This window comes from Musca vetustissima, unplaced genomic scaffold (genome assembly GCF_032173495.1).
Source record: "Musca vetustissima isolate MV318-11 ecotype Yass unplaced genomic scaffold, APGP_CSIRO_Mvet_v1 utg13229, whole genome shotgun sequence".
Taxonomy (NCBI): Eukaryota; Metazoa; Arthropoda; class Insecta; order Diptera; family Muscidae; genus Musca; species Musca vetustissima.
In genome coordinates this window covers 237,601-257,486 of record NW_026881581.1, presented here as the reverse complement: position 1 = coordinate 257,486, position 19,886 = coordinate 237,601, and the positions used below count along the sequence as shown (strand labels likewise).

The following is a 19,886-nucleotide window of genomic DNA, read 5'->3' as shown; positions in this document are numbered from 1 at the left end:
CGACTTCAGTAAGTGTTAATTAAACACCTTGAAAATTTTCAATAATACTGCATCAAAGGAGTATTCCGCAAAGACAAAATTGTTCCACTAGCCCAAAATGCTTGATGAGCCGAAACGCGTTCAATAATGGTGGGTGTGTAGGATTGCGCTCTGGCTTACCCTTTCATTGCAAAACATTAGTCATTTAACTCAGCTCAAAAGTGAAAGCCCTTATAAAATCATCCAATGATCATCGCCCTAACAGGCAAAAACTTAACAAAAAATTAATTAAGAGATTTAGTGTTTTTTCTAAAAAAAATATAAATAAAAAACAAATGCAATCTTATATATATTTTTTTTAATAAAAGTTCTTTTAATTTCTTTCTCAATTTATTTCACTTTCCGCTAACGATATAACGACCACATATTTGTAGTAATATACATCTTGTTCCTAATTTGTATTTGAAATTCTGAAAATGTAATTCATTTGAATTTCTTATTTCAGATGATAGTCTATCTGTAGGAGAAGAACAAGTAATATTTGGTAAGATTTATTTCCTAAATTCGCTTTTAAAATATTTGTTACTATTAATTAGGAAACGAAATACTCCATTGGCAACAATCCAAGCGAAGCTATTATTGGTAATCTAAATTTGCTAACTGGTAGAAGTAGACATGGTCTCCTAGAAAGATTTTCTGATCAAGTGTTTGCAGAAACTCACTTACGCTCGTTCTGGAATGAATATCAATTGAATAACAATCCGCACTTTGGCGTAGGCTTGAACGAAAATCAGCTTCTTCAAAATAATGTGGAACAAATTGAGAAAGATTTCGAAAATCCAAACATGCTTTTAAATAAGGATAAACGACAAGACGACTCGTCAAGTGACACGAAGAGCAACGCGGAAAATCTTTTAAATTGCAATGCCAAAGAAAGCTCTAAGTGCACTAATCATGTTAGGGAGGAAACTTTAGCCAATAAAAATACATCTGACGACGACTCAGGAGATATGCCAAGTAACAAGGAAATTATTTTAAATCAGAACCCTGTCCCTGCCACTAATATCGAGGAGACCTCTGAGTGCACACAAGTGTGTAAGGAAACGTTACTTTGCGATTCTGCTTCTTATGTTATTGAAAAATCTGGAAATTACGTTCGCTTTAAAAACACCAACCAAGAAAGAATTCCTAGATATTTTAATGGGATTCCATTAACACCAAGTAAAGAAACTTTACTTCCGAAACGTAAGGTGTACAAAGAAGCTACAGCTTTTACAATACCATTCGAACGCCCCAAAGAGAACTTGCGCAAAAAGCAACAACCACAACAATTTGAATGTAATCTATTCAAAAACCCAGAAGACGTGAACTATCCTGTAGAAATTGAATGTTTATTGGAATCAGAATCACCTACAAAATTATTCGATGAACTCGTTCAATTTGAAAACGACATTGACGCTTTCGACATGGGTATATCGCAAACAATCGATGATATCATTCGCTTCAAATCCGAAGAACACGATAATGAACCTAGCCCCAGAAGAGAAAATATGGAAACAGTTTCAAATAAGACAGATACTGTTTTGCACACAATTATTGAACTTACTGAACCAGAATCTTCAAAAGAGAAGGAATGTGGTATTGAAACAGAACCATTTCACGAAATTTGTGTAGTTATTGAAAATTCAGATTGCGTAAAAATGTGTCCAGTGAACAATTTACCGAAGGACGACAACGAAATTAATATGTTTCAAAATGACAATAAAAACATTATTTCCATGACATCGGTGGAATATCTTCCACCCATCAATAATGATGACGAAGCGAACATCCATTCGAAAACAGTCATCGAAAAAATAAACAAAGACATTGCAGCTAGAAAAATACAGGAAGTTTTCAAAAAATTTATGAATGACCGACAAATATCTATGAACACATTGAAGAAAAAAGATATATCGCCAGACATAGTTATGACAAAAGGGCCTGATTTAAGTGAAGTGCAGCAGCACCATGTGAAGGACGATGATACCCATTCAGTGGGCAAAGCTGCTACAGTTATTCAGAGGGCATTCAAATCATATTTACTGCATAAACATGAAAATGCCGGAAAGGATACTTGTGCATCACCCAAGCTATCAAATGGTGCTCTGCGTGATCAAAGTGCTACCAAATCTACTTCAAATGTAAATGCAGAAAATGAAGTCATGTTAATGGAAAACAAATCCATAGATGGAAATATTATCTTACCAAACATTACGATCGATGCATTACAAAATAGTAAATCCATAATAAATGATACTTCTTCAGATGAAGTCACGAACGTGAAAACGGTATCACAGGACATTGATATTCCACACAATGCCAACAAACACGCTGACGGCATCCAAAGAAGGTTCGAGGGGCCTCTAGTAAATCCCCAACCGAAACATGTAGGCGAAAGTGTACATTTTATGAAAAAGAATGACAGCAATCATTCAAAATATAACTCTTCTGAATGTAATGATGCTGCTATTATAATCCAAAAAGCCTTCAGAGCATATATACAAAAATCATATAAAACGCCAGACATGTCTCTTTCAAAGTGGACATATATTCGTGCAGCCCAAATAATTCAGAATGCATTTAGAGCATATATGTCTAGGACCAAAAAAGATGGATATTTACGAAATGATTCCACTTGCAATGAAATTAACATATCGCCCGTAAAAGAACAAGTTGAGACTAATGTTATTGAAACGACCACATTGAATAAATCAGGAGAAAAACTGGATCACTTGCATAAAAATAAACAAATACTTACCAGAGATAGAGCTGCACGAGTAATTCAAAAAAGATTCCGCGAATATAGGCAAATGCAGGGCAACACTAATAATTTCGCAGTCGGAACTTACAGAGGATGTGTACTTAACCAAACCGAAAATAAAGCAGCTGAAACTATTCAAAGAGCATTTCGAAAATATACGAAAAATAACAGGAAACAACTTTATGACAACTGCTCCCAATCCTCAGAAATTTCAACAAAAACGTCTCCGGGAAAACCTATCTGGTATGTTGGCAATGAAGTTATTGATGCAATGACTCCTTCAGAAACTTCTTTCGAAGAGACCGAGGCTTATGTAGAGCTTACAGATAATCCACCGTATTTAGTTGGCAATGCAAGTAGAACTAGTTCGGAATCGGAAAATGCTGTAGATACTAATACAATGGCCACAGCACAAATTAACATATATAACGACAATGAAATCCAGAATAATCTACAATACTCTAATGCGATTAAAGAAAATATTTCAGATGTGAGTCTTAGAGATCCTTTGATGAAAGCAACTGCTGCCAATCAGGTTGAAAAGGAAGAATATCTTGGTGAAACACCTAAGCGTGAAAAAAATTGCAGGGGTATGTATATATTTTATGTCCAAGTTCTATATGAAAGTATTTTGAATCAATTAATGAACAAAACACGCTTACGAATCACACAAAGCCATAAAAAGTAAGAATAGCGTAATCAATATACAGTAGTTTTCGCTTATTGTCCACAACTATAGTTGCAGAATTTTTGTGGACTATAAGCGAATCCGAATTTCGTTTTAAGCCCTTTAATGGACTATAACTGAATCCTGATATAATACACGTCATGAACTATACACAACATATGTAGTTTTTTAAACAAAATTAAAGTTTGTTAAAAACGAATGTATATATTTATTTAAATTAAATCAATATGAAGTTTAAACAATAATGTAATATTTATTTTAATTCAAATGCTATTGTAATGAAATAAAAATGAAGTATGAGACCCATTTTAAGCATTTGGAGGATTAAAACAAATGTGAATTGTTCACAAGTTTTAAAAGAATTATGTAATCTTCGTACGCTTCTTTTTTATGGAATTTAAAACAAACGATTCTAATTTTTCAAAAAATGTGTTTTGTTTAATTTTGTTTTCTGCACAAAATGTTCTTATTATTTCAATGGAAACTTCAACAGTGGATTCCTCATCATGAATATTATTATGACATTCTTAAAAAAATTTGTCCGAAACCAAATTGTCAGTTCGTCATCACAATGCTGATATTCTAAGGAAAAGGCCAGTCACCAACGCATTCTGGCCACGAATGTCATTAAACCATATAATAAGCGCCTTTTCAGTATCAGGGTGATCGCCTTTGAAGCAGGGTGGTCGAATTTGAAGCATTTTTAATTTTAGAACTATTTTTTATTATTTTATGAACTGTCGATTTGTCAACTTTGTATTTTTCGCTCAATTGTCCACATTTCAATAATAATTTAATAATTTCAAGTTTTTCTTCATACTTTATATAAAGCGTCTACAATACTCATACTTTATATAAAGCGTCTACAATTTTCGCTACTTCTATGAATTTAGCAATTTTTTAGATTTGTAAATGTTACTAGAAATCAAAATGCCATTGCAGTTTAAAATATATAAAAAACAGAGTGGACTATATGACATTTTTTCAGTGCAATATTAGTTTTGCATGCACAGAAAATGTGGCCTTTAAACGAAAACGGACTATAGGCGAAGTGGACTAAAGAACTAATAATTCGTATGAATTTTCGCTTATGCGTTTTCGCTTATATCCGTTGTTTGGCCTTTAAGCGTAATGGACTATAAGCGAAAAGTACTGTATTTGCTTTAGCGTGGTGTAGTTTAAACAGTTGGGAGCGAAATTAAATTGAAATTTGTCAAACGTTTACTAGAGGTACTAGAAGCATAAAGTAGGACAAACTACAATAGATGGCTTTAACACTGCTGCAATATGGCCCAAAGGCAGGTTTTTATGAAATAACATTTTTCTTAAAATCAGCAAAAATCCCGCAAAATTATTTTGAAGGAAAGGATGGACCGAATTGGCTCAAAATTACTTTTAGTTGTCTGTTATTGTAGTGGAAAGGTTTTAAAGAAGGAACATCTTTAAAAAAATCCGTGAAAATTTTTCAAAATATATGTTTAAGGATACTTGCATTTCCACACATTTTCTTCGAAGTTTTATGATTTCGTCACTTCGTAGTTCTTTTTGGGCATGTTTTAGTCGAAATTGTCAGCGTATAATTTCTTTAAGTTAATGTCAATTATGTAAAATTCGCAAAATAGGTTCATTTTCTACAATCAATTAGATTGTCATGATATACGACAATAACTTTTTATTTCAATAGAGAAAAATTTAATAATATGAAACCGAAAAGTAATAACTATATGTAAGATACGCATATTTATCGCGATCACTATTTCCACACGTTTTCCATTAAATCAAGATTATTTACTTTGTTTCCGATTTCTTCGGTTGTTTGTAATTAGAGGGAAGATTTTACAAAATAAAATGTTGTGAAATGCATGAAGAAAGTCGTGAAGTTGGAATAATTGAACGTTTGGTTAGTTATACCGTTTATAACTCAAGAACGTCTGCACCGATTTTAAAGGAAAATATGCAAACAAATCGTGAGAGTCCGCGATAACAATGTCATATTTACATTTTTCCAATTTTAGGTTTGAATAATTTATTGTTTTAAGGATATATGATCTCATGAGATAAGAGTAGTTAAATAAAAACTTCTAGCTTAAGGATTTTTTTATCTTCTTTTACTAATAATTCGATCATTTCCAATCGCTGAATATTCCCATCAGATATTGGAATTTTTTTCTTATATACAACTCAAACGGTTGGATATCAAATACAAATCAATGTCGACAATCTAGCAACCTACTAATAAATTGTTAAAAAATTCAATGAACTTATATCTGAGCAGAATCCATATATTCGTGAATTTCCTTCATACATATGCACTATGTTTTTTTACGTTTATTTTGGCCAATACCAATTTTCATATGATTTGGGGCACTATTTCATATAGCCGATCTGGCCGATTTGTCCCGACTTTTTTGTTTTTATAGCTATTGAAGTGAAACTTGGTTTGTATACATTTGTTATGCTCCCAAGATGACCTACCAATTTTCATATGATTTGGGGCACTATTTCATATAACAGCATATAGCAAAATGTATGTTCCTTACTTCGGCTATATTTCCATTACTGACTGCTTTATTCAAAACAAAGGTCATGTCTCTGTCGTTGGATATTTTGGCTGAAACCTTAGCAGCATGAACTACCATCGGCGTTGCATGTTTATTTTGTGAAGCAACTTCGGAAGCTAATTTCCTTTTTAGCCTAGGTCCAGCATCTTCATAATTTAATTTTGGGCGACCATTACAATAATTATACTTTTGCTAAGCCATTTTGAATGTTTAGTTTTGAATCGCTTTAATTTACGGTTGAACTTTGGCAGATGCCTTTTTATATAATTAACAAAATCTTTAACTTGTTTTGGTATCAAACGCATTTGATCTTCATTTTAACTGATATTATTGATATTCTGTAGCACATATTTCACAAGTGCATCTTCTGAGCGATTGTTGCTGCTCCAAATTTCAATAAGCGCTGCATGGGCAAACACATGTTTATCATTAAAAAAACACGTGTTGGCACAAAATAGAACAAAAAAGGATAGTTACTCATTAATTAACACACTTTTGTTAATAACATGGCATTTACACCTTTTTGCAATGCTTTGCCATTCACAAGTTACACTCCACGGAACAAAACTACAATTTATAGTTTTTTTTTATAAAGTTATACATAAACAAAACATTTCACAGTATTACAACAACAGACAAATATGACAAAAAGGACAACTCGTCTTAATTTTACATACCTGCACTAACGTTTTCCATTATTACACATTTTATGGGTTAATCTTGTGTCGTTCGTGAACGACCTAGTTCAATTGAACGAGTCAGACCACTGAACGGGTGAACGACATCGTTCAATGTTGATTATTGTCGTTCACTGAACGATTCTCTTTACAAAACGCCGTCACTGAACGACGTTGGTCATTGAACAACTTTGCTCAATGAACGTCGTCGGTCACTGGACGACGTTGCCCACTGAACGACTTTGCTCAATAAACGTCGTCGGTCACTGAACAACATTAAATTTTACTCTGCACCCTTTGTTTTGTTCACAGGTGCACCGACTTTGACAAACTGAACGGCGTTAATCAAGAAAAATTTCATAGAAAATCTGTTAAATTGAAATATGGTACGTGTAATAAAATGAGCACTCCGGTCTTATTTCATGAAATGCGGAGCTCAAAAGGCCAAATGCAAATACTGCTGTAGCTAGGTATAGTATATAAATTATATAATAAGTATATATAAATTTAAGCAACATTTAAAAGCAAAGCAATGTGCTGCCTTACGAATTGAACTGAGTGATCATTTGAACGATATAAGGCAACTGAACGAGGTGAACGACCTAGTTCACTTTTAAAAAATTACCTAGTTCGTTCGATCACTAAACTGAACGATATTGCCCAAGACTAATATGGGTATCTACATTTAGGAAATCAGTTACATTTCAAAATATGAAAACAAAAAAAAATTGTCTTTATGTCAAAAAATCATACTTTTTACCCATTGTGATATGGAGGGAATTGTATACCACTAAACGATACGACATGTTTTTAATACCAACATTCAACATTTCTACGCCGAAAATAAAATATTGCGAGTTATATACTGATTTCAATATAAAAATCAAAAGGACAGTTAGACATGAACAAAATTTTTTTCTAATTTAGAATCTTTCAATAATGGACAAATTAGAAAATGTCAAAATATTGGGATGTATCAAAACCTGATCTTCAATTCAAAATATATATATATATATTATCCAATTTTATCCTGAAGGCACACAAAATCCAAATTTTATATTCGATCGTTTCAAAATTTTATATTGTAGATAATTTTCAATATTAAATAACTTCGTCAAAAAAAAAAAATGGAAACAAGCTTTACAAGGTAGTTTGAAAATATTTCAGGTCGGAATAAAAATGTTGACTTTTATAATTGGAACTTGAATTTGAAGCTATATTTAAGTACATTTTAACTGCTTCCATTTCCTGTTTATCTAAAAGGTTTGGAAAAAAATAGAAAGAGGACAATTTATGTAGGTTGCAAATGCGTATTTTAGATAAATTATTTAAGGATATATTTCCCCATTTCGAGTTTTGGAAACCCTCCTTTTCATTATTCTACTTTTGAATCTGCAAAATATAGGTCCAACTTTTCCCGAAATTGGTAGAACCAATATAAAATAATATGTATTTTATTAAAATCTTCTAAAATACAACTTTTGCTGTTATTCTATTATTGTCTAACTAATACTTAAAATAATAAAAATTTTAAGTGTAATAATATCTGTAAGTAATTTTCTATTTGTATATGAATACATATATTTAATATTTTGTTGTCTACCATTTATTTTTTATTACAGCCACGCTACGACATGGATCGTGTTGATAAGGTCCTTGCATGGCTGTATTGGTATCTGAGCCCATGTTTCTTGAACTACATCCCATAGTTGGATTTTTTTTTTGGTTTGGTATTGGCCACACATCATTTAACATCTGCCAACAAATGTTCTATCGGATACAGATCCGGTGACTGCACAGGCTGTGGTAAGGGATACGTAGGCGAGCGCAAAACTCGTCTTTTAAACTTTTCGATTTTTGCATCTGACCAAAAAGTCGTCTTTTCGATCTTTCGATTTTGTCAATTCTGTTCGAAATCGATTTTCGACTTTTACGGACTAAAGCTAAATCCACTTATCGTTAAATTTTTAGAAGTATTGTTGTCAACAGATCAAATAAAGTTTTGGAAAGTGATATTTTTGGTCAATTTTGGTTTTGTGATAATAAAGTCTATATTTATAAAGAAAATCGAAAATCGATCTTGAAAAGTCGTAACATAACGAGGCAAAAGTCATCTGTTGTTATACTTTTATGTCTTTTATTACCTTAATCCTTTCGGATACAAATCAGACCCTTGCGAGTTTGCTGGTATGTTAAGGATCATTATCCTCTTGAAATGTCCACTAAATGGGTGTTTCCTAATGTTTTTTAGGATATTAACATACACTGTTCTATCCATTATGGATATGGATTGGCCCTACACCATAATATGAAAAACGGGCCCAAACTACCATACTCAACCCATTCTCATTTAGTATTAGATAATGTGTAACGTAATAGATTGAAGATCTTCGCAAAATAAATTTAGGAGTCGGTTAAAGTGTTATTTAATAATTTATCTAGCAGTTCTAAATTTAAACATAACATAGGATGATGTTTTTCGTAATGTTCTGCAAATGTAGAGCATCTAGACAATGGCACGTTTGGGAATGAAGAAAACCGAGGTCAATAATTCTGTTATTGACATTTCTTATATTATATATTTGAAATAAGCATCAAGCAAATATAGTGCTCCAAGATGCATTCCAGGTTCTGATAAGACAGGTACATAATCTGTGGTATTTTCGCCCAGGCAAATTAAAGTCTTTTTGACGTTTATGTGTCTGAAACTCGTTAAATTTATTAGAATGCAATAAGTAAATTTCTACATCAGAATTGGGAGCAATTTATGAACATGTGACAATGGAATTGTGTCAATAAATATAAATATACATTTTTAAACTCCACCCATTCATATACATTAATCTACCTACGAAATTATTGTAATTAAATTTTCACTATGAGCAATACCTGATGATTTCTTTGGTGAAACATCAACGTATTCAAACTGTGCATCTTTTTCAAATTTTGATTGCACAGCTTCGAAAACCTTCTGCTATTTCGAATTTAGCTGACCTAAATAGACGATACAAATCGGCTCCTATGGACTTAAAACCTATACAAGCCAGTGAAAAAATCTTCTCGGTTAGTTATTAGTCCAAACTGTTTGGAGTTGAAAGAGCACATTTGAGTGCTCGTGTATATTGAGAACCCATTATTATGTAATTACTAAAAGTATGCTCAATATTGATTAAGATAACTCGTTGAAAAATGGTATTGCCAATTTAATTATAATCGCCTAAAAGTATGCCACAAAAACGATTATTACAAAACCTACAATAGCGAACGTCAGTGTATGCAAAACAAAATGTAAACACTGAAATAGATCGACAGAATGCAGGCAATAGAGAATTCACGTATCTTTTTAAGGGCAAATTGAATTAGTATTTCACACTTCATAAATACACTGCACGCTATTGTTTATGTTAAAAAAAATCACAACGAATTTAAACAAAATGTTAAAGCACTGTTTGACACAAAAATAAACACGTCTGAATGCGACAAGAGTTGTCAAAATATTCTACAAAAATGTTCCCTTAAACTTTACTATATATAAGTCTCAAATAGGTAAAAACTCGAAAATCAACCTAAACGTCAAATTAAACCCGATCTAACTCCAGGTTTGTACTAATTGTTCTCACTAGGTGTCATTTTAGAACAACGGTACCATGATGCAATAATAAGGTGGTGTATTGGAACGAATTAGTAAACAACAACTGTTTATACCCTTCACCACACTGTGGTACAGGGTATTATGTCTTTGTGCATATGTTTGTAACAGGCTAAAGGAAACGAGATAGACACATGGTTCCTTTTGAGAATATGCATAGAATAATAGAAGTCGATTTATGCATGTCCGTCCGTCTGTCCATGTTAAATTGGAAATAAAGTACCGGTCGCATTTATGGTGCACCAAAGTCCCTATATATCTTTCGATTTGCACGGCATTTGGCATAGAGTACTGGATTAGGTCCAGAATGATGTGTGCCAAGTTTCGAGAAAATCGGTTCAGATTTAGATATAGCTCCCATATATAGTTTCGTCCGATTTAAGGTATATTGTGCACCAAAGTCCTTATATATCTTTCGATTTGAAGGAAATTTGGCATAGAGTAGTGAATTAGGTCTAGAATGATGTGTGCTAAGTTTCGTGAAAATCGGTTCAGATTTAGATATAGCTCTCATATATAGCTTTGTCCGATTTTATGTAAATGGGGCACTAAAGTCCTTATATATCTTCGATTTGCACGAAAATTTGCATAGTGTATTGAATTGCGTCTACTGTGACATGTGCCAAGTTTCGAGAAAATCGGTTCAGATTTATATATAGCTCCCATATATAGTTTCGTCCGATTTAAGGTAAATGGGCACCAAAGTTCCTATATATCTTTCGATTTGCACGAAATTTGGCATAGAGTACTGAATTAGGTCCAGAAGGAAGTGTGCCAAGTTTCGAGAAAATCGGGTCAGATTTATATATAGCTCCCATATACATCTTCCTCCGATTTAAGGTAAAAGGGGCTTCCAAGTCCCTAAATATCTTTCGCTTTGCACGAAATTTGGCATAGGGTACAGAATTAGGTCCAGAATGATATGTTTCTTGAAAATCGGTTCAGATTTAGATATAGCTCCCATTTATATTTTCCTCCGATTTAATATAAATGGTGCACCAAAGTCAATATATATCTTTCGATTTGCACGAAATTTGGCGTGGCGTACTGAGTTAAGTCTTGAAGGAGGTGTGCTCCTTTTCTTTCGATTTTATGTAAATTGTGCACTAAAGACCCTAAGTTTGTCCTGCTGCAAACAATTTTGTACAATGAAGTTAATATAAATTAATCTCTGGGAAGTCTCGTTGAAATCGGTTCAGACTTAGACTTAGTATGGCTTGCAGAATGACATGTATATCGATCCAATTTCATTTTACTGGTCCTTCAAAAATGCGACGTCTGTTAAAATTCATCTATTGAATATACCCAAAGTGGTGAAGGGTATCATATAGTCGGCACCGTCCGACTTTTCATTATTCATTCGACGCCGATATTCACCTTCAACGCAGATCGGCCCATAGATCTTTCGGAGAAATTTTCTCTCAAACACTCCAAGAGCTGCCTCATCTGTTTGCGTAAGTACCCATGCTTCAGATCCGTATAACAGCACGGGTAGTATCAGCGTCTTGTAGAGTGTGAGTTTGGTCTGGCGGGAGGTAGCCTTGCTTTTGAGTTGTTTGCTCAGACCATAGTAGCATCGGTTGGCCATCACTATCCTTCTCCGAATTTCAAAACTGATGTCGTTCGTTTTATTTGTGGCGGTACCAAGGTATATAAAATCTTTGACTACCTCGAAGCTGTTGTTCTCAAGTTCCACAGTTGGTAGGTGTCTACTAGACGTCTCAGCTAGGTCTTCTCGCCGTTTACTGCCAGACCCACTTTGGCAGACTCCTTCTCAATTTGTTCAAAGGTATTTTCACACATAATCGAAGAAAAAATTATAAATATTTTCCATATATATAATTTTTACAATTTTTTAAAGTTATTACCTACGTAGATCAATAACCGTGGTACATTTGAACCCATCCAGTAAAAGCGCTTGTTTTAAATTAGTCTATATGAATCTAAACTAAAAATTATATATACATTGAAAGAATATAAATTTAAATCCATGTTTAAATGATAATCTATCTAAAACAATTATAGTAAATTCGTTATAGCTTTCAGATGGGTTAATTTGTTTCAGTTATTTTTTATTGTGATCTAATTTGGATGTTCACCAACCCCTCTGCAAATTGTTGTGACCCTAGGCAACATGTGGCCATCAGGGCGACTCGTGGAAGTCAGAAACTACCTTGGTTTTCCCTTGGTATGCCGGGACGGAAACAATGATTATCATTTAAGCATGGATTTAAATATATATATATATATTATTTTAATGTATGAATAATTTTTATATATTATTTTAATGTATGAATAATTTTGAGTTCCTAAATTTGTCTTGTCTGATTATTCTTGCATCTAGATATGACAGCTTGTCATTTTTCAAAGTCGCTCTCAGAGTACAATATAATTTGAAAAGTCTGGGAATGCAAATCTAGTAAATATGCCAAAATTAGATGACAATACTTCAAAATCAACATAAAACTCCTTGTACATTAGAACTTTTTACCGGGTTAACCTACTTTATGAGGATTTATTTGACATATATGCAAAGGAAATGACAATTGAAACCCACTGGGTTAACGAAATCCGGTTAAATGTAAACTTACTATAACAGCCAATCAGAAGTAGACATTCCTGTTTACTACTAAAAGTAGTAGTAGTTTACAAAGAGAACGCCTTTTTTTTTGTTTCTCTTAAATTTGATTCAATGTTTTACCAGTTTTGTGGGATCAGGAACTGTTTTCGAGTAAAAAGTTGCAAAACTTGTAAAATTAGTATATTCGTTTGGGTTCTGAAACGGAGCTATTGCTTACGGCAACATATATGTTTGATAAATTCTTTCCCCTTTTACATCAATTACAATTAACTGCATTAATTGACCGCTCTTCAGAGCCCAATGGGGAAATCTTCTCTGCATATCTTCCAGGAGCCTCATTAGTCTAATTCTGATTGTAGGAGAGAGTTACGCTCTACTCTACTATGTCTCATAGTTCGGATGCAGAGGGCGTAGTTGGTCGTATTGTTGATCACTTTCAAAACTTTCTTGCCCATCTCAACATCACTTTTTCTCGCTATCGTCGCTAACGCACGGATTAATGTAAAGTCTTGTTTCTCTCGTTTGAAAATATTTACGTACACACTATTTTGTTTTTGTTTTAGTGTATTTGAATTGAGTCTAGAATGATGTATGCTGTTTCGTGAAGATCAGTTCAGATTTAGATGCAGCTACCACATATATTTTCGTCCGATTTTACATAATGTTTGTCCGATTAAATAGTTTTGATGAACTTTTAGTATATTCTACGCATAATAATTATGTCTATGTATTGGCCGTTTTCACAAATATTGCTGGTTTTGTTTCCCATTTAGAGCATGTTTAAGTTTCGGCAAATACCCCAGATATCGTATGGGATATAAGCAATGTATCATTTTCAAAAAATCCCGTTTTTTTGATTTGCCTTTAATTCAATGTTTCAGATTCCAATTGCCTAAGAAAATTCCCAGTTAATACCATTCATAGAATTTTTCGTATCGTTAATGGGTCCTGTCGGAATATGTTTTATTACAGTCCCAACTAAGCTTTTGCATAATAAACAATTCAGAACTTTTTTACGGAGATTAATATCATCGGAGTAACTATTTAAATAATATACAAACTTTAAATACTACTCGATACAGGTTAGCGTTCCTCGTTCTTATATCCTTAACCGTTTGTGGTCCCTTGTTTTCTGAGAACAACAGTCTATTTTTTGACAGTTGTAACCGAGAAATGAGCATTAAACACAGATATGTCGGCAAGGACATGTTTTAGCAATATTTTTAAAAAAATTGTAGGAAGTGTAAAAAATTTCATACAATCTGATAATGACTGTGCAAATAATTGTTGAATCTTTTCACAAATCAATCTGCCAAAAAATAAGCTTAGAGTAAGTTTACAAAAAACTTGCTTTGTGAAGGAAACTCATTAAAATAACTATATGTGTAAACATAGATTCATATATGATAGAAATTGATTATTTTTCAATTTTTATGTTGGTCTATGGCAATGGCGGCTAACGGGTTAGTTCACTTGGTTTTCATTAGAGAAATTCGTGAATGCCAGCACTTTCCCCCATTGAGCAGACATGCGCATTGGAGCAATGTAGAGTGGTTTTATTACACAGAGCTGCAAATGTTGGGAAAAGCTCACTGTATTTACACACACCAAAAATTATTGTGAAATATTGTTTATAATATTGAATCAACAATAACTTCTCGTACACTTTAGCATAAACTATTTATATATTATAATATTTATTTCAATAAATTTAAACATATATATTTTTTATCAAGTCGAATAAAGAATGTCTTCCAGTTCTGGTACTGTTCAGACTCTTACTTAAATCTAAAAATTTTTACTTTTTTTCTTATTGGGAAAGTTTTGATTACATGGTTGTGTCGTTGAAAACGTTTAGATTGAGTTTCATGACACAGGTTCTGAAACCGACCTGAACATATACAAACCTTCTATTAATCGAAATCAAGAGAAAATAGAAGAAAAAACCTAGTTTACCTGTTTTACTAATTTTTTGCAGCAAAGGATTCTACACAAATGATTGTTAAGTTCGATATTAGCGCTGTGTGTTTACCCGATATTTGGTAACAATTGTTTCCAAATTTTACTGGAAAGCCCAGTAAAAGAGTGCGAAAAGAGAAAGCTATTTTGCCAGTTCTACGCTGTATTATTGCAAAAGCGAATAAAACGTCTTACTCTCTGAAATTGAACTTAAACGGCATATACATTAGAACTTTTTACCGGGTTAACCTAGTTTATGAGGATTTATTTGACATTTATGCAAAGGAATTGACAATTGAAACCCACTGGGTTAACGAAATCCGGTTAAATGTAAACGTACTATTACTTAATAAATGTTACTGGAAAAGTAACCAGACACAACTTATGTAAAGTTTGCAAATACAGACCAAATAACTATTCAACTTGGCTGGCATACAATAAAAACTCTCGAAATACTAATGGCTGCACCTCGACTTCAGCTTACGATCTTAATCTCTAAAAGGAAAATTTTAACCTTCAACAATTATAGGCTCAACCCTTAAATATCCCATATTGCCACAAACAACAAAATGTTGTGAAATTTATATCTCATACCGCACATTTTAAATATTGATGATTCGATATATAATCTTTTCGAAATCGGAATGTATGACCTTAATCCTCAAAATTTATGTACGATTATTGCATTGCCGACCCTAACGAATCATTTGCGGTTGTGGGTTCCGAATATAACCAACGACTTTAATCCTAAAGATACATTTTCAACCCGCCAAAATGTTGTTGCGCAGTGTAAAAATGTTGTACCAGTTGTACATTTAAAGTTCTTTTATATTAATATCAAGTATAATTACTATATTTTTGCTTCTTTGTTATCTATATACTAAATTTCTTTATTAATACACTGCCCATGTTTTCAAGTCTATTCATTGAATAAAAGTGTTAGTATGTATGTAAATTTGCAGACATTTCAAGTTCTGGAGGAGATGAACAAAATTGTCCATAGGTTTACATACTAGGAACTGTAATTTTTATCAAAACTAATCTCGATTTTTAAGATGAACAAAATAAACTGTTTTTGTCAAATCAATTTATTACAAACCAATTTCTTCGTGTTTTGTTATATATTACTCCTTTACACACTTTTGTGTCGTACAATTGTGGGTTTTCCCTAAATTAATGTATACGAATACTTTTTCTGGTATCAGATGAGAGACAATCGTAATTTTGCAGAAAAAATGTATTAAACAAAGAACGTGGAAAACAAATAACAATGACAATATGAGCTGTTAATAGAAGTTCTAAAACAATAAATGATTTAAACATCCGTATTCCTTAAGTTATATTAGAAACAAAATTTACGACATTGATTTTTTTATATTTCAATAACTTCATTAGTGTTGTGACATTTTTTTGCAAATTCGTATCACAGTAACATTCATTGATGATTTATTACATAAGATTATAAATACGTAATCTTAATTATTATGTAATTCCATATAAAATTCAGGCACAAAAACGTCCGATTTTTTGTATGAGAGGCGATAAGAATTTTTGAAAACTTTTTTTGAGCCACGACAAATGACATAACCGTTTGTGTCCAACCATGGTATAATAATAGAAGGTAACAGCAAGTGTTGTTGTACAACAAACGATACAACAACCACATGGAAATTTGTTGTTGTAAGTTTTACTAAACAAATTATATTTATTTTGAAATGAAATATTTTCGAATCCTTGAAATAAAATTTAGAAAACATGAATGAAAATCTATCAAAATTATATTTCTATCGCTTCCACATCTATCGTATAATTGAGCCATTGCCATTTATATGTGAAACACATATGAAAATACTGGGAATTGAGAGTTATTCCATGAAGAAAGATTTGCTTCCTCAAACTTTCCCAGTAGGCAGATTGAGTAAATTGAAAACGGGAGCACATTTAATAAAGAACAATTTCAAATTGTATGCGTTCCCAATTTTCCTATTGGGTGATTTTTAAAAACATAATTTGTCAAATTCATATTGACACTAGTATCACGTTGGAATCAAATCATCTGGGATTTGCTGCTACCTTTTATAATTGTACCATGGTATCCAACCAAGGTATATTAAGAAGGTAACCGCATCAAACCAGCTGATGGTAATATTATATGTCATAACAATTTGTTGTTTGTTTTTTTTTCCAATCCATTTCCAAATAAAAATTGAACTACAAATTAAAAATAACGAAAAACAAGGAATAAAAAGAAAGTCATAACGGTAAACCATCGAGAATCGAAAACAAGACTTTGGGATCAAAAAATATTTGGTTCGATGGGACCTTTTTATCTTCTCTGTATGATATTGTTTTTTTTCCAATTTCATGTGAGGGAATAAAAACACTACGCAAAAATGGTCCAAATCTTGTTATCTCTTTATACACCCGATGGCACCAACATTATTGCATTTAAGACGCTCTTCTGATGTTACTTTTTATACAAAAATCAGATATTTACACAAACATTTACAATTTTAAAAATATTCAAAAAATAAACATATTTTTCATTTTTCAAAATGCTTAATTCTGATTGGTTGAATTTAATTTCCTTCGAGTTTTTTACGCATGGCGAAATTATTATTATTCGCCTTGTTTTCAATTTTGACATATCATGTTCCCAATTCGCCGATGCGGCTACTTTATATATCTACCTTGTATCCAACCAAATCATAATAGGTTTCAGTTTAAATAAAACATTTTTTTCCTAATCGTTGGGCAATACCTTCGAACGCATAAACACAAATCCTCGCATATATCCGATACCAAAATGTCGTATCTAAATTCATGCGTATGTGTACGATTTTATTCACCTCAAAAGTTAAATACATGTAGTTCAATGAATGTTACCCAAATACGCATTGCGTATCAAAATATAAAGTTGAAATTTTTCAACGTTGACAATGTGTATTTTGGATTTTTTTTTTGAAAATTGAATTTAAGTCATTGAAAAATTTTTGTTTCTTTGAAAGTAAAAATTTTTCCATGGCATGATAATACAAGGTAGTCTCATGCAGACATATGTTTCCAATTTTTTAATAAATTTTCCTTTGACAGTATTCAGCTTTAAAAATTCAAACGAAAATATCTACCTTCGACAAGTACGCATATCATGTGTTCAGTGGCAAAAATTGCTAAATAATTTATATTTATAAATATTTTGATGTTCCCTGCCTCTAAAACGTATAAATATAAGTTGAAACAACCATGGTTAAATCTTGAGAGCAATGTTCAGCTTTATTTTTTATTTTATTTGAAATTGATATATGAATTCCAAATGAAAAAGAGTTTGCCATTATCAAATTCTCAAATGAGACTACCTTCTGTAATTATGCCATGCATTTTTTGATCAATTAAAAAAATGATTTCATCCATTTTTTTTCATTTTCAATTGGCACAGAAGCAAATAAAGTCCTTGCGTATTTGGGTAATACGAAACCTATAAAGGTGACAAACCCTATAAAGGTGAGAAGTTGACTATCACTGAGAAAACTAATATAAAAAGTCATTGCGAATAGAAAATTTTCTCTGATTGAATTCATGGAAAATAAATGAAACGTACTATAAAGTCACATATCGTTAGCTAAAATGCAAAAAGGTGTAACTAACAAAAAATTTAAAATTGACTTTTTGAATGAATATTGTGAATGTCAATAAACTACATGTGTTGACAAAGTTTTACACGACTGCGGTCAAAAAAGGAGCTTCTATATACAAGAAACAAAAAGACTTAACTACAAGAAAATTCGAATTTTACTTAATTGTTATGACTGCCATTAAACTAAATAACTAAATTTGTTAAAAAAATTATAGTCTATATATATTATCCGTCATATGCAATATCACCCTGCAGGGCATACTTTTTCATTTCACATGACATGTTTATAGTTTTCATTCAAAACAGTTTTTTGCTTCTCCTACACAATTATGCTTTTGTTAGTTACGCCTTTTTGCATTTTAGCTAACGATATATGTTAGACATAAAGAGCCCAAATTGTTGAATATTACATGATACGTATGTGCGAGTTTATAAGACTTTCTAATAACTGTAGCCTAATATTAAGGGGATCCAACCCATTCTCGGTTTCAAAAAATTTAATTTTTTATTTTGATTTAATATGAAGCTACACTAATTCAAGAATGTCCCTACCAATTTTCAAGTGAAAATATCAACATTTTTTGAAGATATAGCCGATTTATTGTGTTAGCATCAGGTTACAGCAAGAGGGCTTCTCAAACTCAAAACGCGTTTTTTGCGAATGGCGGGCACGATAACTCAAAAAGTAATAACCCAATCGATCAAATCAAAGTTTGGGACGTTTCTCTGTGAGTACATAGCTATCGTATGAACTAGGATAAAGCCAATCGGTGAAGATCTTCCTTATTTTTTAACTTAGTTTATGGTCAAAAATAGGCGACTTTCCAAAAAAAAAAAAAAAAAAGAATTCAAAGTTCCGCCATTTTGTTAATTGTTGTGCGAAGTCAATAATCCTAGTTCATACCAGAGCCAGACATGTACTCTTTCTAATTGGAATTTTCGGATTCCGATGTTCCAGTGAGGAGTTATCGTGCCCGCCATCAAAAATAAGGGAATTTCCCTTAAGTAAACTTTTTACTAGATGTCCTCATTGTATATATCGATAATTAACATGTTGACGTAGTTGTAATTTTGTAGTCACATTGTCAAAACGAATTAGTAACTGGCTATTTGTCATTCTGTTTGCAACACCTCTTGATCTGAGTAAAATTCTATGTGGTTTACCCTTCTGTTGGAATCACGGTGGAGCTCAAATATTGCCATTACTCCTAACATGTTTGGTATTGAAAATGGGATACATCGGTAAACCAGCAATATATACTAATAAAAGAGTAAAGGGATTGACTGACTGATTTAACGATTCATCCAGTGGGGCCATGTTAGCATTTTTGCAGCTAGATTTAGCATTTTATTTT

The 19,886-nt window shown here is 32.3% G+C and overlaps 1 protein-coding gene across 1 annotated transcript in view; it reads left to right on the top strand.

Moving 5' to 3' along the window:
* The window catches only part of LOC133327493 (uncharacterized), a 54,283-nt gene that overhangs the window by 12,672 nt on the left and 21,725 nt on the right, over positions 1 to 19,886 (top strand). Inside the window, exons 3-4 of the mRNA XM_061536011.1 lie at positions 485 to 513; positions 576 to 3,372. Of these exons, the coding sequence (XP_061391995.1) occupies positions 485 to 513; positions 576 to 3,372 (2,826 nt within the window). The remainder of the gene's footprint in view (positions 1 to 484; positions 514 to 575; positions 3,373 to 19,886) is intronic.